General features: G+C 53.3%; 9 protein-coding genes across 9 annotated transcripts; 4 read left to right on the plus strand and 5 right to left on the minus strand.

The window, feature by feature from the left end:
* Positions 1-401: 401 nt before the first annotated feature.
* On the plus strand, positions 402-2,289 carry BO86DRAFT_375338 (uncharacterized protein; the record flags this gene model as incomplete). Its single annotated transcript, XM_025670478.1, has 2 exons — positions 402-496; positions 543-2,289. The coding sequence occupies 2 exons, from the start codon at positions 402-404 to the stop codon at positions 2,287-2,289; spliced, it is 1,842 nt and encodes a 613-aa protein (XP_025532474.1).
* Positions 2,290-2,618: 329 nt separating this feature from the next.
* On the minus strand, positions 2,619-4,297 carry BO86DRAFT_415335 (Pkinase-domain-containing protein; the record flags this gene model as incomplete). Its single annotated transcript, XM_025674898.1, has 3 exons — positions 2,619-3,077; positions 3,107-3,593; positions 3,726-4,297. 3 exons carry the CDS (start codon positions 4,295-4,297, stop codon positions 2,619-2,621), a joined length of 1,518 nt encoding a protein of 505 aa, XP_025532475.1.
* Positions 4,298-4,649: 352 nt separating this feature from the next.
* On the plus strand, positions 4,650-5,685 carry BO86DRAFT_406265 (copper chaperone CCS1; the record flags this gene model as incomplete). The annotated part of the gene is made up of 5 exons (XM_025674159.1): positions 4,650-4,670; positions 4,723-4,795; positions 4,856-4,990; positions 5,087-5,601; positions 5,677-5,685. 5 exons carry the CDS (start codon positions 4,650-4,652, stop codon positions 5,683-5,685), a joined length of 753 nt encoding a protein of 250 aa, XP_025532476.1.
* Positions 5,686-6,196: 511 nt separating this feature from the next.
* On the minus strand, positions 6,197-7,106 carry BO86DRAFT_385422 (uncharacterized protein). The gene has a single exon (XM_025671100.1). The coding sequence runs from the start codon at positions 6,721-6,723 to the stop codon at positions 6,238-6,240; it is 486 nt and encodes a 161-aa protein (XP_025532477.1). The 5' UTR covers positions 6,724-7,106; the 3' UTR covers positions 6,197-6,237.
* A 267-nt stretch (positions 7,107-7,373) lies between these two features.
* Positions 7,374-9,406, plus strand: BO86DRAFT_329662 (putative PB1 domain protein). Its single transcript, XM_025668689.1, has 4 exons — positions 7,374-7,685; positions 7,736-8,071; positions 8,120-9,175; positions 9,229-9,406. The coding sequence occupies exons 1-4, from the start codon at positions 7,464-7,466 to the stop codon at positions 9,256-9,258; spliced, it is 1,644 nt and encodes a 547-aa protein (XP_025532478.1). The 5' UTR covers positions 7,374-7,463; the 3' UTR covers positions 9,259-9,406.
* An 86-nt stretch (positions 9,407-9,492) lies between these two features.
* BO86DRAFT_302130 (phytanoyl-CoA dioxygenase family protein) lies at positions 9,493-10,761 on the minus strand (the record flags this gene model as incomplete). Its single annotated transcript, XM_025667521.1, has 1 exon — positions 9,493-10,761. The coding sequence occupies one exon, from the start codon at positions 10,759-10,761 to the stop codon at positions 9,493-9,495; it is 1,269 nt and encodes a 422-aa protein (XP_025532479.1).
* An 822-nt stretch (positions 10,762-11,583) lies between these two features.
* BO86DRAFT_114871 (uncharacterized protein) lies at positions 11,584-14,105 on the minus strand. The gene is made up of 4 exons (XM_025665958.1): positions 13,806-14,105; positions 13,194-13,503; positions 12,514-13,135; positions 11,584-12,447 (listed from the first exon to the last, which is right to left on the minus strand). Exons 1-4 carry the CDS (start codon positions 13,883-13,885, stop codon positions 11,603-11,605), a joined length of 1,857 nt encoding a protein of 618 aa, XP_025532480.1. The 5' UTR covers positions 13,886-14,105; the 3' UTR covers positions 11,584-11,602.
* A 7,271-nt stretch (positions 14,106-21,376) lies between these two features.
* Positions 21,377-23,789, plus strand: BO86DRAFT_114970 (RING-H2 finger protein). The gene is made up of 4 exons (XM_025665959.1): positions 21,377-22,040; positions 22,123-22,525; positions 22,577-23,159; positions 23,217-23,789. Exons 1-4 carry the CDS (start codon positions 21,744-21,746, stop codon positions 23,623-23,625), a joined length of 1,692 nt encoding a protein of 563 aa, XP_025532481.1. The 5' UTR covers positions 21,377-21,743; the 3' UTR covers positions 23,626-23,789.
* A 1,594-nt stretch (positions 23,790-25,383) lies between these two features.
* On the minus strand, positions 25,384-25,955 carry BO86DRAFT_385427 (uncharacterized protein). The gene is made up of 2 exons (XM_025671101.1): positions 25,834-25,955; positions 25,384-25,746 (listed from the first exon to the last, which is right to left on the minus strand). Exons 1-2 carry the CDS (start codon positions 25,922-25,924, stop codon positions 25,460-25,462), a joined length of 378 nt encoding a protein of 125 aa, XP_025532482.1. The 5' UTR covers positions 25,925-25,955; the 3' UTR covers positions 25,384-25,459.
* Positions 25,956-25,987: the final 32 nt, after the last annotated feature.

Below are 25,987 nucleotides of genomic sequence, written 5' to 3' on the forward strand. Positions count from 1 at the left end.
ATCCAATCTGAGTAAAGAAACCAAGTCTTCGAAATGATCGGGTAGCTGCAACACAGGCTGTTCGGTTCGGCTTTTGTCTGTGCAACCTTGAATTCATGTCATTTGTCATGGCCAGACAGGAAGGCACTTCCCACTCCCACCCAACACCTGCCTCTGTCCGACATTGCAAATGCGCCTGTTGGACAGCGTGGCGGGTTTGTTATGGCTTCCTTCAGCCTGCCTGGTCCCCGTCTTAATCTGCCTCCCCCTTCGAGTAGATCCCATGCAAGAAACCCCCGGGCCTCGTCTTTACAATCGATGACAAGCATCGGACTTCCTGCCACGGCTTGGTAAGACACGGCTGGGTCTAGTTCCAACTTCTCTTAGGGGTTCTTCTTGGAAAGACATCAATTGAGGGAGCAATGGACGCACCAGACCCGGCATTTGGAAACAACAGACGTCGCCCGGCGTCATCGTTCTCTTTTACCCTCTGCTACCCCGTCAGCCGCAGGAACAGGTATGCCTCTGCCTCGACAATATCAAGAGGAGTACTAATTGTTTAGGGCTGCCATACGACGGCTTACCGCTCCCTCGCCAGCATGTGAGGAAAGCATTCACTACCCAGTCTTCAATCCGCGAGATCCGCGGCACAACCCTGATGTTATCGCCTCGCCATGGCTCAATGACGACTATGATCTCTCCCAGCAGACAGCCTCGCCAAGGACAAGTCGTTGGATACAGGACCTGCCCAGAAGATCTCTTCGAAGGGCCCATCTAGGACTACTTGCGCTGAGGTCGGGAATACGTCGGCGATCCAGTGGCCCTCCACCTGTTCGCACCGACAACCCCAGCGCCTGGTCCTCGGCGGACTCGGCAAAAGACTCGCTGGATCAGCAGGGAACGCTCTACTCCTCCACGGTGTCCGAGGCTAGCACTGCCGAAGATGTTGACTTCGGAGCCGACCTCCAACGCATCAGCTGCAAATATCCTTCGGAACCGGATGGCGACATCAGCAAGTATCTGCAGAAACTACCGATTCATGTCGAATGTGAAGCAGACGGTACTTTTTTAAATGGTTCGACTGTGCGTCACTGTCGCTCCGAGGCGGTTCTCGCTGTTCCTAGCTTCGAGGTCAATTCGACGGAATCACAACATGGACATACCGCGAGGTTGCAAACCACAGCGTTTCAGGGAAACCATACTGCAGCAGAAGCTGTGAATGAGTCCGATGAGGCTGTGACGGGTCAGGAGCCTCGCACCGCCACGACTACCGTGTCAGTCAGGCCCAACGATTCTGACGAACCCAGCCCAAGGGACAGCGAAATGGAACGCAGCAGTCACTATCTTGCTGCACCGGGATCTTCATCGAATCATGACCCTGACTCACAGTCGCAGTCTTTTACGCGCGTGAGTCCCAATATTCACACTGCCTCAAGCTCAGCCCCCACCAACTCGCGCAAATCGAGTGCGCTGCGGATGTCGATCAATGCGATCAACAGTTACAAGCCAGCCATGACTCGCGTGTGCAAGACTAATCGTGCGTCTGAGACGCCTCAGATAATAGACGCCGACTTTGCCGTGGAGTCCTTGAAATTGTGCGACCGATTGGGAAATAGAGACAGCCATGCTCCCGAGGTGGATCAGGAGAGCGAATCGCCGTTCCGTGGATTTGACCAATCTGAGGAGACACCAACAAGGGCCAGTGAGCCTTGCGAGACTGAAGCCAACACACCAGGTTCGCCGTTCCCTGAGAACACGATGAATGTGATGCCGCAGACAGTCGTGGCAAATAACCGCTCAGCGGATCCTGACGGGTCGGCACATGTAGGTCATGAGGCCGCCACTGCGTCCATCACTGTTGTGAATGAACAAACAGGAGTTGGCCAGCTGATGGAAGAGAGCATGGGGAGATTTGCCCAGAACGAAGAGCAACGGTTTATGTCAGAAATGGACCAGGTGTTAGAGGAGCCGTGGTCCACCATTGATACCGACGATTTGGCGTCACTTCTCGCCCTCAGAGATGAGTACTTCCTTGTCGACAAGTCACCCGATATCCGCCCCGACCGTGACAATAATGCACTCAAATCCGAAAGAAGCTTCACTGGTGACGGCTGCTTATATAGTGGACCTGGACTTGATCGCCATTCGTCGACCAGGACTCAAGGGATCCCCGAGATCGTGGGCCCGAGATCCGCCATACAATTACAGGGTCCACGTTCTGCCCGCGCCGAGCGCGATGCCAGTGACTCCACTGATGAGTATGTCTCCGGCTATCCTGCGAGGTATTATTTTTCATCTCGAAGACCTTAATTCTTAATTACCATTGCCAGTTCTATATTGGCGAACCAGGCGACTCTACCATATTTTTACATACATCGCTCAATTGACTCTCCAATGTTCGAGGCTCATGAACCAGGGAGCGAGTTTTCTGAAACGGTCTTTCTCTTCGCTCCCTTGGGTTTGTTCCACAACTTTTATGCCTTAAACCCAAGCATTATGTCTCCGGGTCGCTACCTGGGAATCCTTCCAGATAACGGTGTTGTAATTCGTAACCGGGCTATCAAATGTGTCACACCCACGAGGCGTAACTCTCTATATAGTCCAACTGTAAAAGTACATCCTTCTCAGCCAAGGGAGCACTACCCCAGGCGCAAGGTAAACCCCGCCCCGGCCTCCGGGCCATCGGCACCCGCCTGCGCACCACCAAACACGCTCGCGAAATCCAACTTGGGGGCTTCCTGGCCGCGCTTCGGCGCCTCTGGGGTCTCCCGTCGTCTCCGTTTCTCCTGGCCCGCCTTGGAGGGGAAGGTAGGGAACATCTCCTTGGGCTTGGGCCGGGGGTCTTCGCGGAAGTACGGATGGGCCAGACACTGCTTGGCCGACGGGCGCGCATTGGGGTTCAGCGCCAGGAGCGACGACAGCAGCCGCAGGCCCTCGTTGGTTAGGTACGGGAACTTGCCGCGCGGTAGGAGCGGCGGGTTGGCAGCACCACTGCCCGGGGCTGAGGCAGAGGATGGGAGGCGAAGGGATTTGGCGTTGGGAAGGGATCGGAATTCCGGCCACGTTTGGGTCGTTGGTGGGCCGGTTAGGGCGAAGATCTATTGGTCGTTTTCGTCAACTTTTAAACTGTTTTCACTGGAGGGGTGTAATTCATGGGGGCGAGAGAGGGCGGATGAGGGCGGATGAGGGCGCATACCTTGGACACCTGATCGACCTCATTCTTGCCCTGCAGCAGGGGCTCCTTGCCCAGCAGCTCCCCAAAGATACACCCGATGCTCCACAGGTCGATCTCCGGGCCGTACTTGTCGGCGCCCAGGAGCAGCTCCGGGGCGCGGTACCAGAGGGTGACGACCAGCTGGGTCAGCTTGGGCGGCGGCGGGTCGCCGTAGTAGCGGGCCATGCCGAAGTCGGCGATCTTGATCTCGCCGCGGTTGTTCATCAGGAGGTTCGAGGTCTTGAGGTCGCGGTGCATGATCCACTGCGCGTGGAGGAAGTCGAGCCCGGAGATGATTTGGAGGAGGAGGGTTTTGGTCTCGGACGGGAGGAAGGGCTCGCGCATGTCGTCCAGGAGGGTCTTGAGGTCGTGTTCCAGGAAGGGCATTACGAGGTAGACTCTGGTGTGTTGGGTGATCGTTGTTAGTATGGAGAGGTCTCGTGTTCACTTTGAGGGGATTTGTGGAATATCATTTGGGGAGAGGGGGGGGGGGGGATTTCCATGGCGTTGTTGTGTACAAGTGAAAACGTACTCATCCATCTTGGTCCCCATTACTACCTCCCGTAGTTCAATGATGTTCTGATGTCGCGCTTCGAATAAGGTCTGGATCTCTCGGAGCCCCGTCACCGGGAACCCCTCCGGCGAGGTGGGCTCCAGCTTGAGCTTCTTGAGCGCCACGATCTCGCCGGTCGTGATGTCCTTGGCGCGGCTGACGAAGCCGTAGCTGCCTTCTTCGATGTGGTTGAGGCGCTCGAAGTTGTCGACATGGCGACAGGGGCCCCATTCGGAGGTCGGGAGTGTGAGGAGGTTGTTCCCTTCGGCGGTGATGTTGGGTTTGGATGGTTGCGGGGATTGTCGGGCTTGGTCGTGGTCGTTGGAGAGGCGGCGACGCTTGGAGGGTGGAGGCGCGTCGGCCTGTGTGGAATTGTAATCTTGCAATTGAGCCTGGAGTTTGGCCTCTTGCTGCTGTTGCTGCTGCTCTTCTAGCTGACGTTGTTTCTCGGCTTTCGCCCGTCGTTTCTCTTCCTTTTCGCGTTTGCGTTGGGCGAGGATGGCCTCCGTCTCTGGGTCATCGTCGTTGGCCCAGCGCGATTTCGAGGACATGGTCTAGGTGTGCAGGCTATTGGTCGGATGACATAGGCAATTGTGATGTTGTTGTTTGGTGATTTGAGGCACAGAGGTGAAGCTGTTGGAGCTCAGCTGCTATCGCAACCTCGACCATGAAGATGAACGACAGGGCACCCGGATGATTGGCCGGATGACGCTATGGGTTGACGGGGCGGGTCTGAGAAGGAACTAAGCCTGATCGGGAGGTTGATTTCAAAGCCGCTCCCCGCCTCGGCCCGCATTCAAGAAGACGAGGGAGGGAGGGGTACGCCGTACAGTACCTGATCATTCTGTGATTCTGGTTGCTCCTACATTACGGACTGGAGATCTGCGGGCTCTACTAGACGAGATGACTATCGAACCTTTCCAGGTGGGTGGTGCTGTTTTCTACGCAATGCGTCACGCAGTTCTAATCGTTCCAGACCACCTTCGCGGTCCCAATGACCTGCGAGGGTTGCGTTAAAGATGTCTCCGCGTCGCTCCAGAAGTTGGACGGTATGACAGCCAATTCCCCCTCCCCGTTGCCCACTCAGCTTTAACCAGGACCTATGTTAGGGATCAGCAAGGTTGAGGCCAGCCTGAAGGATCAACTGGTCTTCATTGAGGGCACCGCGCCGCCCAGCTCCATTGTCACTGCCATCCAAGCTACGGGTCGTGATGCGATCCTGCGAGGAAGTGGCACCTCTAACAGTACGTGCTCTGCCCCCTTTTCGTGTGTGATGTGCCAAGTCGGGATGATTGAGATTATGCTAACTTCGGTGGTGTGATCTTTTTTTTTGTCTCCAGGTTCCGCGGTGTGCATCCTCGAAACACATTCCACTGCCGTCTCGAACAAGATCCGCGGTCTCGCACGGATGGTTCAGGTGTCGTCCACTATGACCCTGGTGGATCTGACGATCAATGGCCTCGCTCCGGGCAAGTACGTGGCGACCGTGCGCGAAGCGGGCGATATCTCGCAAGGAGCGGCGTCGACGGGAGGCATTTGGGAGGCCGTCAAGGCCAAGGTATTGGGCTCGCCGGAGCCCGCTAAGGAACCACGTGGGGTCTTTGGGTCCGTGGAGGTCGACGAAAAGGGACGCGGCAATGTCTTTTTGGACCGACCGGTCGCGATCTGGGAGATGATTGGCCGCAGTATGGTGGTGTCAAAGAATGCCGAGGGCCCCTTTGACCGGGAGGACTCGAACACATTGGTTGGGGTCATCGCTCGTAGCGCGGGGGTGTGGGATAACGACAAGATGGTGTGTTCCTGCTCCGGCAAGAATGTTTGGCAGGAGCGGCAGGAGCAGGTCTCCCAAGGAATGGTATAGAGGGATCTGATAATGGATAATGGCGGGATTGGGTTTGGCAGGATATCTGGTGTGACTTGACTACATCAGAGGGCATAAGCCGTTCTATGTATAGCACAGAGAAGAGGGGGTGGGGTCACCGTGGAATTGCTTGTGCATGGGCAGTTGGATGGACCAGTATGACCACTACTACTATCAGAGATAGCTTGATAATTACGAGCCACATGAATGACGGACGACTCAAGTATTGTTGGGAGGCAGGAAGAAGAAAAAGACACCGACAACAACCCCAGACTCAGGTGACTGGCAGCCATGCAGGAGCACCTGCACGACACACCGACTAGTCGTGGGCAAGGCATGGCAAGAACACTAAAGATAGATCGATACCTAGTACTAAGGGCTCATAGTACAACGGTCCGACAGGGAAGGGAAAGGGAGAGAACGATAGGGTGCGCAATGAGGCCCGTATTCCAGAGTGGGTCGATCTAACAAGAAGTTGGAGTGTTGGAGGCAGGAATGGTCAATTCGTTCGACCGCAAGCGCCGTGGCGGGGAAATTTCCCAATGCACGCAAAGTATAATCCTCCATTCATCTCAGCCAAGGGCAAGAACTTCACAAGAAGAAGCATCAGATGTTTGTCTGCCTGCCTGTCTATCTGAATATCCGAGTGTTTGTGTGATGGTGATGGTGATGGCATGGTAACAATGGTATGGGGTAAACCCATTGATTGATTGATTGATTGATTGATTGTATTTGTGACAATTCTGCAGCCCCGCATGGCTTTGCCCACCGGGAATGGGGCAGTTCATGGCAGTTAACTGGAATCTCCTTGGAAATCTCCTGATATGAAGGCACAACAAATCCAATCAATCGGGCTCGGATGGATCGACTTTTCTGCTGCGATGTGATGAAAAGCGTCACCCCCTGCAGCATCCAATCCCTGGCTGGAAGAACCAATGCTGCTGGGATGTGACCAGGATCAGACCTTTTTTTACTCAATTCCCACCTATTTTTATTCTTTTTCCCCTCTTTCTCTCTTCCCTGTCCATCTTTTCCTTCTCCTCTTCCATCCCAAAACTGCATTGCACTGCACCATCCTGAGTAGTTCCTGGCTGACAGGCTGCTTGCTTGCTGCATTTCCCCCTTCCCCTTCCCCTTCCTCTCCTTCATTTACTATTCTCTGCACGCTAATCCCAGTCTTGCCTTGATCTTCTTTCCTTCGGTCTATTTTCTCCCTTCTGCATCGGTACTCCGTCCCTGCTAACCACTTCCATTTCTGTTATTTGTCCGTCGTCGTCGGCCATCAACATCATCACCGCCATCAACATCATCTCTCAACCTGAAGGAGAAAACGTGTTTGTCGTCCAGTCCAAGCTCTAACCACGCGGAAATTCAAAGCAAATCAAATCCCATCACCCTCGAAACAAACTTTACTCTCCCAACCTTCTCATCCCCTACGTATCCCGCCCCAGCCAGTCTGGTCTTCCTTGCCTTTGTCTTGGCTGGTCTCTAGACGGTCATCGCTAGCGGCTGGGTCGCGGCGTCCGTGATCTAATTATATATCCGATCTATCTATCTCTTGAGTTATCTATCTCTCCCGCTAAGAGACCCATTGCGCATGGTCTATTGCTCGCTCGCCGTCTGCGCTCAGTCTCCTCCGTCCCGGTTCCACCGTGTGATTCCATCCCTGTTCTCGGCGTGGTCGGGAACTCTGTCGTCAGCGTGCTGGTCCGATCAATCACAAGTCGGGGACATATATACTACGACGTGGGGTTCTCGACCGGGCAGCCCCGTCTGCGTCGTGTTTTGAGGTCAGTACCAGGGCGACTGCGGCACCTGATATCGTCTATCGTTGGTGCAACGGGCTCGAGTCAGACATGTCCATCAAGCAGGTAGGTTTGCTTCACCCCTACTACAAGGGCAAGCTGAGTAGGGCTCACATTACTCAGGAGATTGAGACCTGGGTGCAAGCCCTGGACCACTACGACAACCAAGAATACGATGAGGCCCTTCAGGTCTTCAGCGCCATCGCCGAAACATCGAAGATCCTTTTCAACTGTGGAGTCATATATGCCACCTTGGGAGAGCACGACCGAGCAGTAAGACTATCCTTCGTCCACGACAGGCCCTTATACTGACGGCAATCCAGGTCGAGTGCTACCAACGAGCAATTGGGCTAGATCAATATCTGGCCATCGCATACTTTCAAGAAGGAGTGTCCAACTTCCTGCTGGGTGACTTTGAGGAAGCATTGGCCAATTTCAATGACACCCTGTTGTACCTTCGAGGTAACACCTCCATTGACTACGAGCAGCTGGGTCTCAAGTTCCGCCTGTACTCGTGCGAAGTGCTGTTCAACCGCGGTCTGTGCTATATCTATCTGCAGCAGATGGGCCCAGGCCTCCAGGATCTCGACTATGCGTCCAAAGAGAAGGTGACGTTGGACCACGATGTCATCAATGATGCAATCAAGGAACGAGCACAGGTACGTCTCATACCGGAGCGGCAGAACTTCCATTCTAATGGCAAACAGGGCTATACAGTTTTCTCCATTCCGGTAGGGGTGGTCTACCGGCCCAACGAGGCCAAGGTCAAGAATCTGAAGTCGAAAGACTATCTGGGTAAGGCCCGGCTGATTGCCGCGACAGGGGAGCGTAACGGCGTTCCGTCCGGCCCGCTGAATCTGGAAATCCCCCGAGCTCAGTCGGTTTTGGATCACCGTCATCCAGAGCACCTTCCGTTCGCCACCTCACATCTGGTGCACAAGAACCTGCCCAGCCGGAGCCGTCAGCACTCTGAACCGCCCCTGAACCGTAATCTCTTCCCTCCTACTCCCCCGCCGGACGCAGACAAGGCGAGTACCAACAGCTCCACAGGAAGTCTTGGGACCACCGGTCGACCGGGGTCCATGCGCGCTGCGCCGCCCCCGCGGCTCGACCTGAACCCGGGCACCGGACACGAGACCGTCCTAAGCGAGAAGCCGCGAATCGGAACGACTCGCACGGCCTCCGAGCCCCGGAGAGCGGCAGTAGGTGCTTCGGCTCGCCCCGGCCCTCGGGAGGAACAGTCGTCCCGCGGTCGGGAAGTGCGTGGCCATCGACGAGGGGTCAGTGACACGGGATCTGCATCGACCTCGGGTGGGTATTCGGAGGGGGGCTACTCAGGCACGCGGTCCATGCCCGTGGGGACCGGCTGGCCTCGGCAACGGGAACGATATATCGACGAGGAAGAAGAGTATGTCAGTGGGTCGGGGTCGGCGGAGGGCGACTTTGACCTGGTCGACGGACGATCGCCGCAGCGACAATCCCAGCGCGGGACCTCGCGAGCCCGGCGGCCCGAGGTGCGCAAGTACCGGGTCAAGACGCATGCCCACGAGGATACGCGGTATATCATGATTGAGCCGGTGATCGACTTCGCCGAGTTTGAGCGGCGGATCCGGGACAAATTCGGGTTCCGGACGTTGCTCAAGATCCGCATGCAAGACGATGGTGATATGATTACGATGGTGGACCAGGAGGATTTGGATCTGCTGATGAGCTCAGCCCGTGCGATGGCACGACGGGAGGGAAGTGAGCTTGGGAAGATGGAGGTAAGTCGTTTCTGGTGAGGTGCCGTGCACAACTGGGACTAACGCGAGGATAGATTTGGGTCGAGGAACGAGGGGTGATATGACTTAACGACTGACTGCATTGGTTGGCATTGGCGTAGCGTTCTGGTATACCCTTGTGGGCGGAGTAACATGGCTGGAATATTCACGAAGTGATGATTGTCTCTAATGAGCTAGACCAACACCAAGAGTAATATCTACTTTTACTTATGGACCTGTCAGTGTGTAGTGTAGATGATTCCTACTTGGCCACGGTCACTTCCACTATGACAGAACATGTACCGTACAGTACAATACAGTTAGAGAGACTGATGACCCTTCTCGTCCTCATGCAACTGGCGCAACCGGGCGACCATTTCCTCCTTGCCCCAGCCATCCAACAGCCCCCTCCTGATCAAGTCCTGCTCACTCTCCGGCGCCATGCCATTCGGCGCTGGCGGCCGACGATCCAGGTTCGTAGGGAACGGGTACCCTTCCCCAAGCGCCCGGACGAACGCCTCCCAGTGCGCCTCCAGCTCCTCCCCCTCCCCCTCCTTCTTCCCAGCCTCAGCATGATCCTCAGCATCAAACCGCCTCCTAACCTCCTCCCACACCGCCTCCACAACAGCCACAACATCCACGCTCTCCATAGTCTTCCCGACCGCCGCCCCAATCTGCAACAAATTCGCCCGTCTCTCAAACCCACTCTCGGCCGCCAAACGATTCTCGCCGGCGGCATGCATCACCGCCGGGTTGAAGAACACCGCGTCCCCCTCCCGCAGCGGCAGCGCCACATACCGCCTTTCAAAGAACGCCCGAAACTCCTCGCGCCGCCAGGCCAGATACCCGGGCTCGAAGCGCTGGCTGAACGGCAGGAAGCGCGTGGGCCCGCTGCGCTCCGGCATGTCGGAGTGGGCGACGGCGCCCTGCAGCGTGAGGCAGGCGCTGGCGGCGTGCATTCCCCTGGGAAACAGGGCGCAGGTGCGGTCGTCCTGGAAGCCGAGGTGGTAGTCACGGTGCGGGGCCTGGGCGGGCCCCCCGGGGCGGACGATGTTGACCTGCGCGGTGAGGCGGTACCCCGGCCCGAGCCAGGTTTCGCTGACGGCGCGGAGCCACGGGTTGGAGTAGTACGACACGAAGGAGGCGGGGTCGGCGAAGGCGTGCTTGCTGAAGCTGTTCCAGATGCGGGCGTTGTGGCCCGTCGAGAAGTGGTCGCCCTTGACGCCGGCGGATGCTTCGTGGGCGATGATGCGCGTGAAGGCGGCGGTCGTGGCGGTGAGGGTCGCTTGGTCGTGCTGGTCGTAGAAGTGTTGCAGGACGAAGATCCCCGGCCCCGCCGAGAGGATGTGATACCATTCGTTTTGCACGGCGGCCAGGGCGCCGGCGTCGGTCAGGCTGAGCGTGCGCGTGCTGTAGATGGGGATGTTTTGGGTGATGGTCCTGGCGTGCGGGTAGAGGGTGCCGTCCGTGGTTTGGGAGCAGAGGCGCTCGAAGTCCGCCAGGGATGGGGCAGGGGCGTCTAGGGAGATGAGTCGGTTGAAGGGCTGCGACGAGGTGGGGGTCTGGGTGACGGGGTTGGTGAGGCCCATGGTTGCTGGTGCTGGTGCTGTACTTCTTGTCTGTTTTGGAGATGGTTATGTAGGCTGAGATGTTAAATGGTAAGAGATGGGAGGTGATGAGAAGAATTCGAGGCAGCAATGAACAGAACACCCGTATTTGTATCTTTAGGCGGAGCTGAAATCCCGAACGACGCCCAGAACAACAGACCCCATCCAACGTTGCCTTCGATGACTTCCGAAAACCAAGCAGAATGAATAGACTGTATGGATACGAATCCCCGGGATTGCACTGACGATCGTTATGTATGCTGGCTGGTCTGTCTGACTTTCCCACGTGGATGGCGGAAACCTAATCCCGAGACAGATTTCAACAACAACTTGGAACGTCACCACCAGAGGTAGTTATGCATTCTTCGGGGTATTGGCCCTTCCCCAGTTGACAATCGTGTATTACAACTATACAAAGAAATCAGGCTCCAAACACCTTCGAATTCCGACAAGACCTTTGCCCACATCCACCAGTAAAAAGCCAGCTGCGCCTCAAACCTGACATATACCAACCATTGGGTGAACATCTGCGTAGAGAGGAAAACACGACAATGACCAGAATCAGTGATACCTCCTTCGCCATAAGGCTAACATCTCAAAGACAAAGGCAGAAAGGTAATCAAGTAGAGTGGCTGGAGAAAATGGAAAAGAGTAAAATCGAAAGGTTGAGATCCTGCAATGGTCTCTTGCCGATAAGGTTATATTCAAAAAATACCAGCCTGCGCACAATTCTATATGTCCTGGATTTTCGCCACAAAGAGAACAGCCTGACAGATGAAAGATAAGGGGAGTATCGCTTCGTTGTGGTCATGTGCTTTTGGTATTATGCATTCATCATGACGACCCCAACATCGGGGCTTAATGCAGAGTCAGTCGTCGCCAGCTCCTCCGTTTGGTTCGACTCGCGCAGGATCAGCTGGCTCTCTGACAGCGTCTCCACCAGCGAGCTCGGTCGGCCAGCGACAGTGAATAGTATCTTGAGCAGAACGCTCTGCGTTTCAAGGCCCCCTTCCATGGTGGCGGTCTGGTGTCTCGTGTGTGTCAAAAGGATGCGGACCAGGGAGCGTATGTGCTCGTCAGTGGACGCATCTTGGATGGCGTCCAGACCATGGATCACGCACACCATCAGGGGTGGGGCATAATAGAGGAGTATGTCGATCAGGGAGAGCACTTCTTTCCACGAAGTCAATGTGCCATTCAACGGCTTGAACCGTTCTGCACTCAGGTTACATCCCGAATGGCTGATGATCACTGGAGGCAAGTATTCTATCAATTGCCGGATCAAGCTGTAGGCCAGGGCAATCAACTGTTGCTCGTACGTCAACTCGTCGGTGCCGTTGGTGGACCGGGTACAGAAGTGAGAGATGACTGGCAAGCGGGCCTTTCGTGCCAGGCTGGCGTAGCACGTCGAAATGAGCAGGACGGGGCTGGGGAAAGCCGTGGTGGGCGATCCTCCCACGGCAAGCACCTGGGAATATGCATCGGTCGCCCACTGTTGCAAAGATGTCATGACATTCTCTTCTGCGATCACCTCCACATCAGGGTCCAGCTCAGGCGTCTGATCATCTGCGTCGAAGAAGTTCTCGAGGTGACTGGAAGCCAGCTGCAGCTCCGCACGCGTATACTTGTGCTTCTGGCCTCCTTCGCTCGATGTGAATCTATCCATGTCTTGCAAGGTGATATGGTCAGCATACCAAGCTGTTTGATTCTTCATGTATACCTTCGTTACCCTACCTATGTCCCTAGAAGCTGTTGTCGTTAAGCAAGCAATGCCAGTATTTTGCTGGCTCACCGGGCGGATCTGGTGGCCCACGGTATCGAGCAAGTGCGCAAGTAAGGCATCTCTCTCCCGCAAGAGCCTTGCGCGCTTGACCGCATCCTGCGCAATTTCCCAGACCAGATGACGAATGAAAGCGTTCTCTGCTTTGTGGCGACGATCCCTCCGCTGTAAGCCAATCTGATCCAACCGGGCTTGTTCGAACAGACATAACTCCCTGTTGCAGGTTGTGTCGGCAATATCCTCGGTATCATTGTCGTCCTCATCGACATCCATCATATCAGCAATTCCCCCGATTATTACTTTGGCGCTGTGCCGCAGATGGCCGACAAGATCTCGGAATGTGTGATGCACGTTGTGGTTGGGACTCTTCAGCAGTCGACATTTGGTTTGGCGCACAAACCAGTCCATGAACTCGCCCAGGAAGAAGAAGAACAGTGTGTAGAAATGCGCGATCGAGTGAATTGTTTCTTTTGAGCAGGACGATAGATCTGCTGTGATGGCCAGGCAAGAGGACCGGTTGATCATGACGAGTGATTTGATGTATCCTTCCATGATCCTTGGATAGTGTGCAGATGCCTAGGAGAAATTCAGTCAACCCAAGGAATGCAACGACTGCACTGTAGAGATGCGTTACCTTGAGCGTTGACTGAAGGACACTGTAGAAGAGAGACATGTATGCTTCATTTTTCGGCAGGGCACTCAAAAGGATGCTGTGGGCGTGAAGGGTGGATCTCAGCTCGGTGCAATGGTCACGGACCACTCGCTGCCTTGCGCTAGACGTCCAGACCGGCTCGATGCTGCTCACCAGACTCAAGACATCCTCAGGTCCCTGGGCGCGTTCCTGGAACTGGACCAGATCCGACGGGGTGAGAGTCTCCTGGAGCTTCTTCCAAGACAAGACGAGCTCGTTGTATTCGATATCAAGGATGGCAATCACGGGGTTTCTAATTTGGAATGAAATCAATCTAAGGAATTGAAGTTCGGGGTTGGTTGTGATCGCTGTGCTCCGCAATGGAGAGAAAGCACGGGCAGTCTCATTGATAAGGGGGTATGGAGACGGTTGTAGATCACCCGAGACAAAGAAAAACAAAGTTGGGGAGGGGGGGGGATCCACGAGCGGTCTAGACAATTAGGGAGAAAATAAGGAAGGGAAACAAACGAATGCAGGTGAAGATTCGGCTAGCAAATGGCAATTGGAAGATTGAAGGAACAAGAACTGAGTAAGAGAACTTCAGAAAAGACTCACGTTGATGGATGTCGCTTGTCGAACCGCTTCTTCCAGAGGGAGATTGCCTCAGCATTAGTGTCGATGGATTGAGGGGCCATGATGGGGTCCAGGCGGGGATTTGTTGTGGTAGGCGGTCGGACGAGCTCTCTCTCGTCGACTGGATCAATGGGTTCATGTCAAGGGGGGGAGGAGAGTCGGGGAGTGGAAGGGCGAAGGTAACGAGGGGGATAAAAGGCAAAAAAAAAGGTTAAACGTGATCCAAGAGGTGGTCGACCATGCATTCAAGCGCGAGGATATGGCGTAGAAAAGGAGGTGTGCTGGAGAAGGTGGAGGAATTCTAGCTATCGGTCCCAGTTGTATCCCTTGAGGAAGAGGTAGAAAAAGGATAGTCGTCGACTAATGGTTAATGGTCGTGGTGATTATGCCTTCATCTTGAATGAGTTGGAGTTAGCGGGTTATCCCGCTCGGGGAGAAGAACGTGAGGCAGAGAGAGAGGATGAAGACAACTTGGTTCGGAAGGTTGGGGGAGAAAGAAGGGAATGAAAGGAGGAGAAGTAGGGAAAGAAGGAGAGATAGAGAGAGTGGGAGAGAGAGAGAGAGGTGGTGAGGGTGAGGGGACGAGCAGAGAAAAAACCATCCCCAAAGGGAGCAGGAGAAGGGAAAGAAAGGAACGAGAGGAAAACCTATTGAGGAAACTAAAAAAGTACCTCTGCAGAAGGAGGACTTTTTTAGAGACTACGATTGCCTGGTCTGATCAAATGAATCTGGTCTGACTATATTATGTTAAGTGTCTTTTGGGTCTTCCAGTATTGTTATTATTATTATTGTTGTTATTATTATTATTATCAGATTTAATTCCTCCTCTCTAGTTATGGTGCCAAATTGATTTTGATAGGCAATGGAGTTATCAATCATTTTCAAGCCTCGTTTTGATCAGTGGGATCTGGTAAGTTTTGGGGGGATATTTATTATTACCACTGAGAGGGAGAATGATCAAAAATTCAAATTGTTCTTGAAACATCACGGGACAGACAAAGAAACTAAGTTTATCTTAGTTGTTTTGTTGACTTGTTGACTTCTTCTACTCCGTACCTTGACTGATACCGCGGCGGGTACATAAATACTGGGGGAAGTTCCTTAAGAGTCGCGCCTCTTGCCTCCGCCATTACTTCTAAGTTGGGGAGCCCCCCTTTCCACCCCGCAAGATGAAATTTGAAGTAATTATACACCTAAACACCTACACACCCACACACATATACATATTTACACACACAGAGAGAGAGAGAGAGAGAGAGAGAGAGGGAGTGAGAGAGACAGAGACAGCAAGAGAAGGAGAAACTATGTCGAGGCCGTACTTCCGACCGTGTGAGAACATCTGACCGGGGCCCCGAGCTATCATTGCTGGATTGGGCAATAGGCGCTTTGAAGTCGATGGGAGCCTCGGCCTCGTCGGCAGCGCAAAACTGACCCCCCCCCTTAAGCAGGGAACAAAAAAAAGAGCTGGCACGCCTCCCTAGCTCCTTTGAACCAATAACGCGCCACCCGCGTGTTCGAGGCCTCCAGCAGGGGTAGCAGAAGCGGAAATGCGCTGGAGGATGGATGGATTACTATTCCAGGCCCTGGCTGAAGGGCCTACCCCCTCCTCTGAGCGTCGTCGTTGGCTCCTAATTTGGGTCCCACCTAGGATGGCGCGCGCCCTGGCCCTTTCTTCTTCGCCGTTTGTATCTTAAGGGGGAAAGGTTGGGTGGTGATCTTACTGTAGTCCGATCATGAGGATGAGAGGCAATGGATCAGTGATTAATCCACAGAGTTTGAAAGGTAACTCCATCCAAGCACTGCTACTGCTACCGCTACCGAGTCATTCCCGGGGAGGCCAACTGCCTGGATGAGTGAGCTGTATATGGACCAACGCCGGTCGTATGCATGCATGGATCAAACATTTTCGGATTGACTCCCCCTATGGAAGGAAGGAGCAGAGCACCTCCAGGCACTCGCAGCACACAGGGAGCGAGAAATAATCGATTCGAAATGAGCTTAATTTATTTTGATTGACCTGGGTTAATATTGCCTAAATCTGTCCTCCTATCCACCCTCGCCATTCATTCACCATCGAGACCTTCAGAGCAACGGTCATCTGTGTTTAATCGCCCGTCTGACACTGTCACCAGAGTGAATATTCAGGTCACCCTTTATTGAGGGAATCAGACACCATTCTGGTCCTTCTCCCGAGCGAGCATACTGATAATCAACCACCGCTTGGGGTATTGGTAGGATACAACCGGAAGGATTTCTACCATTCCGTGAACCATTTTTGAGTTACGAACTGATACGAGCATGGAGTACTTACTCCATACTGGTGCTGGACAATCATTCACAGTGTGTAGCACTGGAGGCAAGACTAGATACCCATGTAGGGACGGTCGATCTCTATGGGATACTCCGTTCAAACTAGAAGGGGGAAAAAACAAATTCATGAGGCGAAAACAAATAAACAAGAGGGGATTGGTGGTGTTGCATCCCGGCGACCCGACCGCCCCCAAAAAAAAAAATATCGAGTTCCCAGCAACTCGGGTCATTCATGACATGGAAATCAACTGTGTTGTTCGAAGAACAATCTTATAGTAATTGTTATCATCAGTCCCGCCTGGGAATCAATCGAATCCAATGCACTAAGATAGATTGGAACGAGGTAGGGAGGGGGGAAACCGACAGCAAGGGGAGGGGGTCGGTCAGCAAGAGGGAGAGAGGGAGATCGAGAGTGAGAGTGTATATGTGTGTGTGTGTGTGTGAAAGAGACAGACAGACAGAAAGACAGACACAGGCCGGGACGGAACACACGGACCAAGTGTTGCTGTCACGGGCCCACGCCGCGGTGAAGGTCGAGACCCGGCTCCATCCACCAATCCAGATTTCTCTTCTCCCCCCTCCTCCTCCTCCTCTTCTTCTTCCTCCATTCAGCATCACTACCACCTCCACCTCCACCTCCACCTCCATCACCCCATTCTGCTTAGACCAAGATAGATGGCATACCACCAGTTGATCACGGCTTCGATCGGTAATACGGCAGTACGGCATCATCCTCTTTGACTGCCGTCCCCGATAATATCTACTCCATGAATAAGCGCGGTCGAAAGTCATCCCTATATTGCGGACCTTAAGTCGCGACCGGGCTCAATCGCCTTGTCGCCGCACGCCTCCTCATCTTTCTTCCCCCCCCCCTTATATGTGCAGCCGAATATAGTATATCTGTCGGTGCACATAGTTGCCTTTTGGGGCTGGTGTATGCGCTTACTTGGGTAGTCCAGCCCGCCGAGCAGACAATTTGCTGGGATACACAAAGTACGGGAGTACTGTGCCATCGATGCCGGCAGTCGGTAGCTATTACTAGAGTAGTCACTATGGCAAATTTGTGGGGAGCATGGGTGTGATACAACATTCCCTAGCGAGAAGGCACAACAGATTCGGCTCGAGCAGCTTTCTCACTGCCTGAGTGGCCCTGTCTGATTGGGACTTTCCCCTGAGCATCCTCGACCTGTCAGTTTCGTGTGCGCATGCAGGATGGCTGGATCTTCCTAGACACATTTCACCTGTTGCCCTGTTGGGCCGTGCATGGATGGTGTCAACGTCAACATAGACCGTAGGTGTAACTACCTGTAAGTTATATACGGATGCCTCCTTCAGATGTACTCCGGCTGGCGCAGGTAAATTAGGTGAGTTTCTCATAGCTGAGCTCTGATGCAGCAAAGGACAATCCCCCCATACACGAATATAAGTATTGGGTTGGAGCCCTCCACATTTATTGGGGAGCCCGCTGATCATCCCAACAGATAAAATGGGCAACTTGGTGAAAATTCATATCAGGGCGCAACTCATGTATGCACTCGATATATCACACAAGGGCTAACCACAGTGTCTTCTCTAAGCAGACAAGCGACTTGGCTACAGATAAGTACTACTGCTCCTTCGCAGATTCCATTGGAGCAGTCAGTCACTCACCTCCCCCTATCGTCCTTTCACTTGTCTTGATCGTCCCGGAACCACCTTGACAATATGCAACCAGGATGTCAAAGCTTAGTCTCCAGGTGAACATGGATGTCAGCTGCAAAGCATCTTACAGGTGGTAGCACACATCACACAGTGGTCTCCGTCGCACCGTAGCATTGAAAAGAAGATCAGTGGCTAGTGCAGGGAGGGCTGCGATCCAGCCAGCCAGCCAGCCCAGCCAGCGGCGCGTCTCCAAGTGAGCCAGCTGCGTCCTGAATCATGAAGGGCCTGTCGGGGCATTGAGGGTCGTGACCTTCAGCACTGTGTGCGAAAGTACAGTACCAATGGTCTGGGGTCAAACGACACGCATAGACTCTGTAGGTAGCTCGCCTCTCCTCCCATAGGTACGGTAGGCGGGGAGGCATGTGCCCTATGCCCTGTGCCCTGTCAGTATATCCCAGCTGGGTATGGTTCCGCAGGGGGAGGGGAATGGGGAGGGGAGAAGCTCACTTCGTCAATCAATGCACCCAGTGCACCCTCGCATCGGATTGAGAAATCCCCGAGACGTTGCAGTCAAGTGGCAAACGCCCCCCATTGGCACTTTTTCATCTCTATTCCCTTAGACTATACACCACACAATTTGCACATCCCTGCTCGAGACCCTCACTAGTCCCGGGCAATGCCCTTTTTCTTCGCTCTTTCCTACCTCGGAGTAGCTTGCGATGCACTTTGCGTGCGCGCGGGATCCGGAGTACTTTGGTGTGTGTGTAGGGAGTGAGGCGGGTGAATTAGTCTTGTCTGTTATAGCCACCGTTGTTCATATCCCTAGCATTCACTGGACATGAAGTTGCAGTACCTGATCCACGCCAGGACAACATAGGTAGGTAGGACCATTGATGCTTCGATCCGGCCCTAGCCTCGATTAGCTAAATTTCGGGTTTGTCGGGGGGGGGGTGCGGCACTGATATCCATATTACCTTGACCCGATGCTAATGTTGCTAATGCAGTATGTTAGGAAAAGGGGGTGCCGCGGCTTGAGGGTTCCTTTGCAGTTTGCAAGCTAGATGAGCAATACGGTAAGACGACTATTTATCTCCGTCATTATGGGCCGAGAGTCGTAGGTCGTAGTTGATGACTGAGGGTATTCTTTCCCCCAAACTCCCTCCCAGCTGGATAAGCTACAGGCTACAGTACAAATCCCCCCCCTTCCCCGGGCCTGTTTCGGGTGTCAGATCGGATCATGACTAACTAGTACGGAGGTTTTAAGAGAGTTGCACAAAACCAACACAGCATAATCGGAGTTGACTTTTATGTACATTACGTGCGCCCTTCCCTCACTGGCCTTCAGCCGTTCCCAGTCTGGTCTGGCCTCACTCTCTTTTCTCCACAACAGGATGATAAGCACGCTCCGATTTCGGAGTTTCGGGTGTGTTGTGTCTCGGTGCTGTGCTCGACAAGGAGGGGGGGGGGGGTTGGACGGGCACATCCTCTCCACATGGAAGGATGGATGAAAAGGGCGCGGAGATTCACCGGAGATGTATTGATGCATGAGCGACAAAAAAAGACATGACAGTCACGCGTCGCAGCAGACCTTCCTCAATAGGGTGCCCGCTGTTATTGACCATCTACCGGGCTTACTGGTGTTGATTAAGGAAGGCAATATTCCCGAGGGGGGGAAGGGGTCTTAGTCAGCCACCTCAATAACTAAGTCTCGAAAGAAAAGCCTGCGCGGGGGGGGATCTAGAGTTCTAGATTGAAGGAAAGAGTGTAGATGTAACCAAAACCCATCGATTCATTACAGCCAATAATGAATTGATCTGCCTATGCAGGTCAGAGGGTTGGTTTTCGAAGGAAGGAAACAATAATCCATTCTGGCTGGATGACGCGAGACCACGTTGGAAAATACGGGGTTGGGGGGAAAGGGAAGAGCAAAAGGGAAATTGGGAGAAAGCCAGGTAAAACCGAAACAGAAAGCAAACAATCCTTCCGGGGCCCATGCGTCCGGTGAGTGTTGTTGAGTTGATTGTGGTAGAGTTGTGTAGATCTGTCCCAAGTACGTGTCGCTTTGTGCTACGGATTCGATGCTGGGTGAGATAAATAGAAGAGACTTCCTTACGGATGATGCAATGCGGTCAGGTGTTCTTGTGCCTTATAATGATTTATAGGTATAAAGACTTTTCGTGGTCGAAGATTTTCGGTAGAGCCATCCAGAACAGACATTGCTAAAGTCTATCTGGCCTTTGATAGAAAGAATTCATCGTTCTCCAACCCGCCTCACTGCATTACCCGAATTGATGATAGTCTATCACGATAATGGTTGGTTGGAGGTGCTTACTTTGATGGAGGAAGAAGCTCAGAACCTCAGAAAGCAAGTGGAAAAGAGATTGAAGAGAGGATCGGCGGGCGAGCCAAGCCCTGCCATCCCCGCACACCCCCAGTGCCCAGTGCACTCTTTTCGTACTCTTATTGCTTTTTTTGCTTTTGCTCTTGCTCTTGCTTTCGATTTACATATCCGATCGATTGGAAGGGGTCACCCAACAATTGTAATGCGTTTGGCAAAGTGATGATTTCGAACTCATAGGACCACAATGGCCGATGGAAGGAAAATCAATTGCTCTAGGCCTGGACTGAAACAATCTCGACCGAGAGCCAGAGCCACCCAGTCAGTCAGTCTTGCTTATCTTATCCCGGCTTGCGGATCCACTTTCAACCATCACGGACAGATGCCTCCAGCAATCAGATCGTTTCTGATATTGCCCTGCCTCTTTTTTTTTCGGGGTGAGTAATCTGTCGCTCATCCGTCCATCATCCGTCCATCCCATCCATCGACTTCAGGCCTGCCGTAATGGTCGAGCCGATCCATGGCACTGGCGCTTGCGCGGCTCAGTCAATGGACAACCAAGTCTCTGGTTCGTATCGCGATGATTCATCAACCGCAGATTTATGGGGCGATGCAGCGGACAGATCAGACTGATGGCTGATGATGCCGATGGTTCTTAAAGGCAGTAAACGACTTTCTTTATGACATGCGTATTGATTATTGTCAGCCTGACTGACTTGATTGACAACCGACTGACTGACTGACTGACGACGAACAACCCACCGGAAGTGTTCGGCTGGTGCTTGATCCAGGTTGATAGTTGTCCGGTGCAGACAGACTAAAGTGCTAGTAATCCAATCGCAAGCCCCAGCCTGTCTTCCCGCCGCCCTCCCAGTTCCATCCGTCGGTTCCAGCATCTACCATCAACTGGGCACTGCATCACCCATCAGCTACTAAACTAGTCAATTCAAACCTACTGATACTTAGACTAGTACTCCGTACTCTCAACTCAACTCACTTGCCTTATTGTTCCCACTTCAGGCCCGCAACATCCATTACATTATTACTATTCTCATCACTTCTTACCTCCCACCCCCCACCCTCTCTCTCTCTCTCTCTCTCTCCACCCTTTCTCCCAATCTCTAGTCCTCACTTCGTCCCGAATTCGGGACTTATTCTAGTCCCCGCTGTTTCAATTCCCTTGGTATTGATCCAATCCACCACTGCGGCATCTTCCCTCACTTTCCCAATTTTCTCAGCTCTTCTCTTGTTGTACCAGTACCTGCCCGCCTGTGAGATCTTCACCCACCCTCCCGTTCCTTCGACTTCTCACCACTTCCCACCACCTCCCACCCTCCATCTTTACCCAACTGTAGCCGCCGACGATCAACCGATCCTGCACGGAGTGATATCACCCTGGTTGGGCCAGCGGTACCTGTTCGGACCCTGGAGCCTTTTACGCCCAGTTTTTATCCTCCTCCTGTGATCACCAACATCATCACTTACTCATTGCCCCGTGGCCGATGATCGCCGGCCATCCCCCTCCCATCCCCATACTTCCAATATTCTCCGCCGTCTCCGTTCGCCTCGTCACTGTGGGGAACACCCGGCCATTCTCCAGCATCATTCATCGCTAACGAAGTGATTCGCCGATGGGTCCTCCCCGTCACCACCCACTTTCTTCTTCTCCCTCTTCTTCTTCTTTTCTTCTAGCCTCTTCCCCTCTCCTCGTTTTGATCTTCTCCATCCTCTTACTTCTTCTCTCGCCCATTGTCGCTGCAGATACCTCGGCCGACTGGACGGTGAAGCCGTCCAACAACTCGGCAGACCTCTCCTGGATCGGAGACTATAGATACCTGTTGAACAGCTCTCAACTCGTGCCGTCCGCATCCGTAACCTTAGCTCCGCTGACCCAGGCCTTGGTCAATCTCACCGAGTCGGAACTTACAGTAAGCCGTCTCCGCCTCAAGAATGTTGAGATATACGACCATGTGCGTATTCCGGGGACTCCGATGGACTGACCCGACCTAGAATTTCCCCATCACGGGTAGCTTGTTGGACGTAGACGCCACCAATTCTCGGTCTTTAAGTAGCCAGGATATCGCTGTCATCAGCTGCGACGCTTCTGCATATTCCGGCAACTTAGGTGCCAGTGACACTGTGAACTACGTCCTCAACGCGCAGAAGGCAGTCGCGGTGATCCTGTACAGTGCATCTGCAACTCACTGCACGTACTCACCTTCCGTCTCATCCGCCAGCCAGTACGACAACGTTTTCACTGTGTTGAACCCGCCCGGGTCTAAGCAGCTTTCTACACAGCTTACCTCCTTCGGGGACGGCTCATCTACCATCTATCCTAAGTCCACCAACATGTCGTTCATAGCTTCGAACACGAACAACCAGGTCGGGTCGACCGGCGACAGCCCGAACACTGGTATGTGTCTGAGTTCCTTGACTCATGCTCGTGACTGACACCCGTGAATAGCGATGATCATTTTGTACACAATCACCGGTATTATCACGGCGCTCTTTCTCGCCATCATCATTACCGGAGCAGTCCGCGCCCATCGCCACCCTGAGCGCTATGGGCCACGGCATACGGCGGGACGACCGCGACAGAGTCGAGCAAGAGGCATAGCACGAGCCATGCTTGACACGATCCCGATCGTCAAATTCGGGGACAACAACGACCAAGGCGGCAAGACCGATGCAGCCAAGGGGGATGTCGAGATGGCTATGGGACCCGAGGCGCAGTCTCGTGAGACTCTAGAGGAGAGAGGTGAGACGACGACCATGCCTGCGAATACGAACACGACGGATGAGGTCTCTGCTCCGGTATCGCCTCATTCTCAGGAGATGCCGGTGGCTGCGCCGCATTCCACGGACGAGCCACGCAGCACTGCCCCCGATGCGGGAACGACCACGGATTACCCGAACTTTGCCTGCCCAATCTGCACGGACGACTTCGTTAAGGGCCAAGATCTGCGCGTGCTTCCGTGCAACCATCAATTCCACCCGGAGTGTATTGATCCCTGGTTGGTGAACGTGTCTGGCACCTGCCCGCTTTGGTATGTTCTCTGAACACCTCGAACATAACTGTGAAACCGTACTAACGAATGCTTTAGTCGTATCGATCTCAACCCCGCTCAGCCCGACGGTGAAGAAGGGCCAGACACGGGCGATAGCCACGCGGAAACAGCTCCCGAGACGGCCAGTTCTACGCCCGCAGCGCCCGAGGGCAACAGTCACCAGCACCGCCACCGTCGACTGAGCAGTTATCTCCATAACACGCTGAACGCCCGCCGTATGCGCGATGCCAGTGTCGAGGAGCGTCTCGCAGCGCTGCGCAGCGTCCGGGAAGAGGCGACTCGCCAGGACTCGTCCTCTGACCCAACCGAAGAGAGTGATGAGCACCGCCGCCGACGTAGCGGTCTGACGCGACGGCTGCGCGAGCGTTTCCGCGTGCGCACTCGGGCGCATGAGACCGAGCCGACACCGGAAGAACCGGTCACACTCGCTCCTGCCACTACCTAACGATCTACATACACGAATTTCTCGGTCTGTACATGTTACATGTTTTTCATATTCCATTTGAGCACCGCGCGCAGACGAGGCATTTTTTTTTCTTTTCAATTTTACTTTCATTTACGCCATTCATCTGATGCTATACTGTGCATTCAGTCACAGATAGATGCACAGGAAATTGGCGACGAACGATGATGACGACAACTTGACAACGCCAAAGATAATGACGATCATGGGATGCTGTTACATAGCCCGGCCTGGCTGCTACCGGCTTTCTCTCTATTCTTCATCTTCTGCAATATTTGTTCTCTTCTGCGTTACCATGCTTGGTTGGTTGTTACATGGTCAAGGGCAATAAACGGCGTTTGAGAAGGGATTCTCCTGTTTGGGTTATAGGGATTATTGATTCTGGGCTGTACATAGCAGTACACGTTTTTATCGAAGATGGGAGATCGAATCTCACTGTGGACGATGTCGTGGATGATGATACGTAGGTGTAGATCATCGTATCAGGTCGAGACTGCCTCAGTATAAGTACTAGGTACTCATAGCAATGAACAATAGCGTGTATACGGATACCTTGATGCTGATGGCTAGAAAAGGAAATTCGATGCGGAGGCGGACTCACCCGACACTACCTTCTTACTGTGTGGAGAAATCGAATCCTCCCCTCATATACAAACCACCCCCTCACTTGATCAATCCCCCTCCCCCTCCAAAAGTCTTCAGCAACTGTTCCCAAGTTTTACCCCAAAGCCCCGAGGGGATAATATCGTTTAAGTCACGGGTAATTGGAGAAGATTACCCCTGACCGGGCCCCGCATCCCTCCCCCCCCCCCTCCAAATCGGGTATCCTTCCTCTTAACCTTGAAGTTCCGTCCTCCAGAACCCGGGCCCGTCCGTCCAACCTTGCAAGTTGCACCCCATGGCACCGTGACCGTTCCAAGTAACGAGCTTAAGCCACACCCGCCCCCTAATCCCGGAGAATGGAAAAAAAAATAGGGGGGGGATCGAAAAGAATCACCGAACCTAACCTTGACCTAACTTACTGTGAAAAAGAACAAAATATGTGAGGGGAAATTCTGCGGGGAAAGAGTGACGGCCGGGGGAGGATGGGGGAAGAATGCCCGCAAATTACGTACCCGGCCGTTTTCCAACGAGAGCTGCTTTTCGGATTCCGGGATCCGGCGAGGCTAGGATTTGAACCCCATGGGGTAGTAGGACGGCACTGCAGATTTTGCTACTTTCTTCTTCCGAGGTTTGTGGTGGAGTTTGGTTCTTGTTATTCGAGTTTGTAAGTAAGTATTTTACTGTTATGTGTGAATTCAAGAATTGGAAATTGGAATGATTTGGGCAATTGGGTTCTTTTCGTTGTGTGTATAAACAATATAAGTGTTATGGCTGGATTGGACTCCCCGGTGAGGAGACCTATCTAGTTTGGGTCAAGCTTGGGTTAGGGACGGTACTGTTCTGGGTGTCAAGGATACAAACAGGAAGGTGTTTCCTAAGATTGAACTTCGGAAGGTCCCTTAAGCTGAGTTGAGTGAGGCTTGCAATGGGATTGAACAGATTGTTTGGGCTTCCAAGTTGAGCTTCGGGCGATCTTGAGCTCTGAGTCTCGAGACAATATATCTTTATTTTATCTTAATTATTGTAGCGACTGGTCGTGTAATGTTGTCAATCTTTTCTCAAAAATTGATGCTGATGAGCTAATTTTGTGACTTCAATTCACCCTCCCATGAGGGGTTAAATTATTCTCATTCTTCAATCGGCGATCGAGCTTAGTATAAAAATAAACCACTACGTGCCCCCTCAACGGGGCGAAGAAAAAAATCACGCAGGGCTAGACAACCTTCCCGTAAGTGGGGTAAAGAGAGGATGACACATCGGGGTTTCGAGGCCGCGGTGATTGGGCGGGGCACCCCTGCGTGTGTCGGTTGGAGTCGGCCACGCTGGTGGCTGTTCTCTTTGCCCCCGGTGTTGGTCCGGATGAATGATTGAGGAGAAAATAGGAGAGTTGAGGGAAGAAAGATTGACTGGTAGAAAGAATGCAATGGGCAATTCTCAATGGGATATTGGCAGCAGGAATGTTGCGGCTGGGGTGGATGAAAGCGGAGGTTTCAGGTTCACCTGCAGCGATCAGTCTTGTTGATGGTTGTCATATGATTGAGGGGTGCTGTGCTGAAGAACCACCACAGGGGGGCAATTGGAACGAACATGGTTCGGGTGGTGTTTGCTCCGGATGGACTTGTAACAGAAGGACAGAGAGTACTGGAAACTGATGTTGAATTTGTAGACAAAGTAACATGGAAGATTAATGACAGTCAGTCGGAAAGGCAAGATAAAAAACACATGTGCATGTCGTCATCTA

The sequence above is a fragment of the Aspergillus japonicus genome, assembly GCF_003184785.1.
Source record: "Aspergillus japonicus CBS 114.51 unplaced genomic scaffold BO86scaffold_3, whole genome shotgun sequence".
NCBI classification, from domain to species: Eukaryota; Fungi; Ascomycota; class Eurotiomycetes; order Eurotiales; family Aspergillaceae; genus Aspergillus; species Aspergillus japonicus.

Excerpts from the sequence above, each read along its gene's own strand:
- BO86DRAFT_385422 (XM_025671100.1), bottom strand. The coding sequence starts at position 6,723 with ATGCAGCAAGCAAGCAGCCTGTCAGCCAGGAACTACTCAGGATGGTGC.
- BO86DRAFT_329662 (XM_025668689.1), top strand. The coding sequence starts at position 7,464 with ATGTCCATCAAGCAGGTAGGTTTGCTTCACCCCTACTACAAGGGCAAG. Across the intron at positions 7,686-7,735 it reads TGGGAGAGCACGACCGAGCA|GTCGAGTGCTACCAACGAGC; the intron begins GTAAGACTATCC and ends ACGGCAATCCAG. Across the intron at positions 9,176-9,228 it reads GTGAGCTTGGGAAGATGGAG|ATTTGGGTCGAGGAACGAGG; the intron begins GTAAGTCGTTTC and ends ACGCGAGGATAG.
- BO86DRAFT_114871 (XM_025665958.1), bottom strand. The coding sequence starts at position 13,885 with ATGGCCCCTCAATCCATCGACACTAATGCTGAGGCAATCTCCCTCTGG. Across the intron at positions 13,504-13,805 it reads GACAAGCGACATCCATCAAC|AAACCCCGTGATTGCCATCC; the intron begins GTGAGTCTTTTC and ends ATTCCAAATTAG. Across the intron at positions 12,448-12,513 it reads AACAGCTTCTAGGGACATAG|ACATGGATAGATTCACATCG; the intron begins GTAGGGTAACGA and ends TCACCTTGCAAG.
- BO86DRAFT_114970 (XM_025665959.1), top strand. The coding sequence starts at position 21,744 with ATGGGTCCTCCCCGTCACCACCCACTTTCTTCTTCTCCCTCTTCTTCT. Across the intron at positions 22,041-22,122 it reads TCACCGAGTCGGAACTTACA|AATTTCCCCATCACGGGTAG; the intron begins GTAAGCCGTCTC and ends GACCCGACCTAG. Across the intron at positions 23,160-23,216 it reads TCTGGCACCTGCCCGCTTTG|TCGTATCGATCTCAACCCCG; the intron begins GTATGTTCTCTG and ends CGAATGCTTTAG.
- BO86DRAFT_385427 (XM_025671101.1), bottom strand. The coding sequence starts at position 25,924 with ATGTTACTTTGTCTACAAATTCAACATCAGTTTCCAGTACTCTCTGTC. Across the intron at positions 25,747-25,833 it reads GCAAACACCACCCGAACCAT|GTGAACCTGAAACCTCCGCT; the intron begins GTTCGTTCCAAT and ends TGATCGCTGCAG.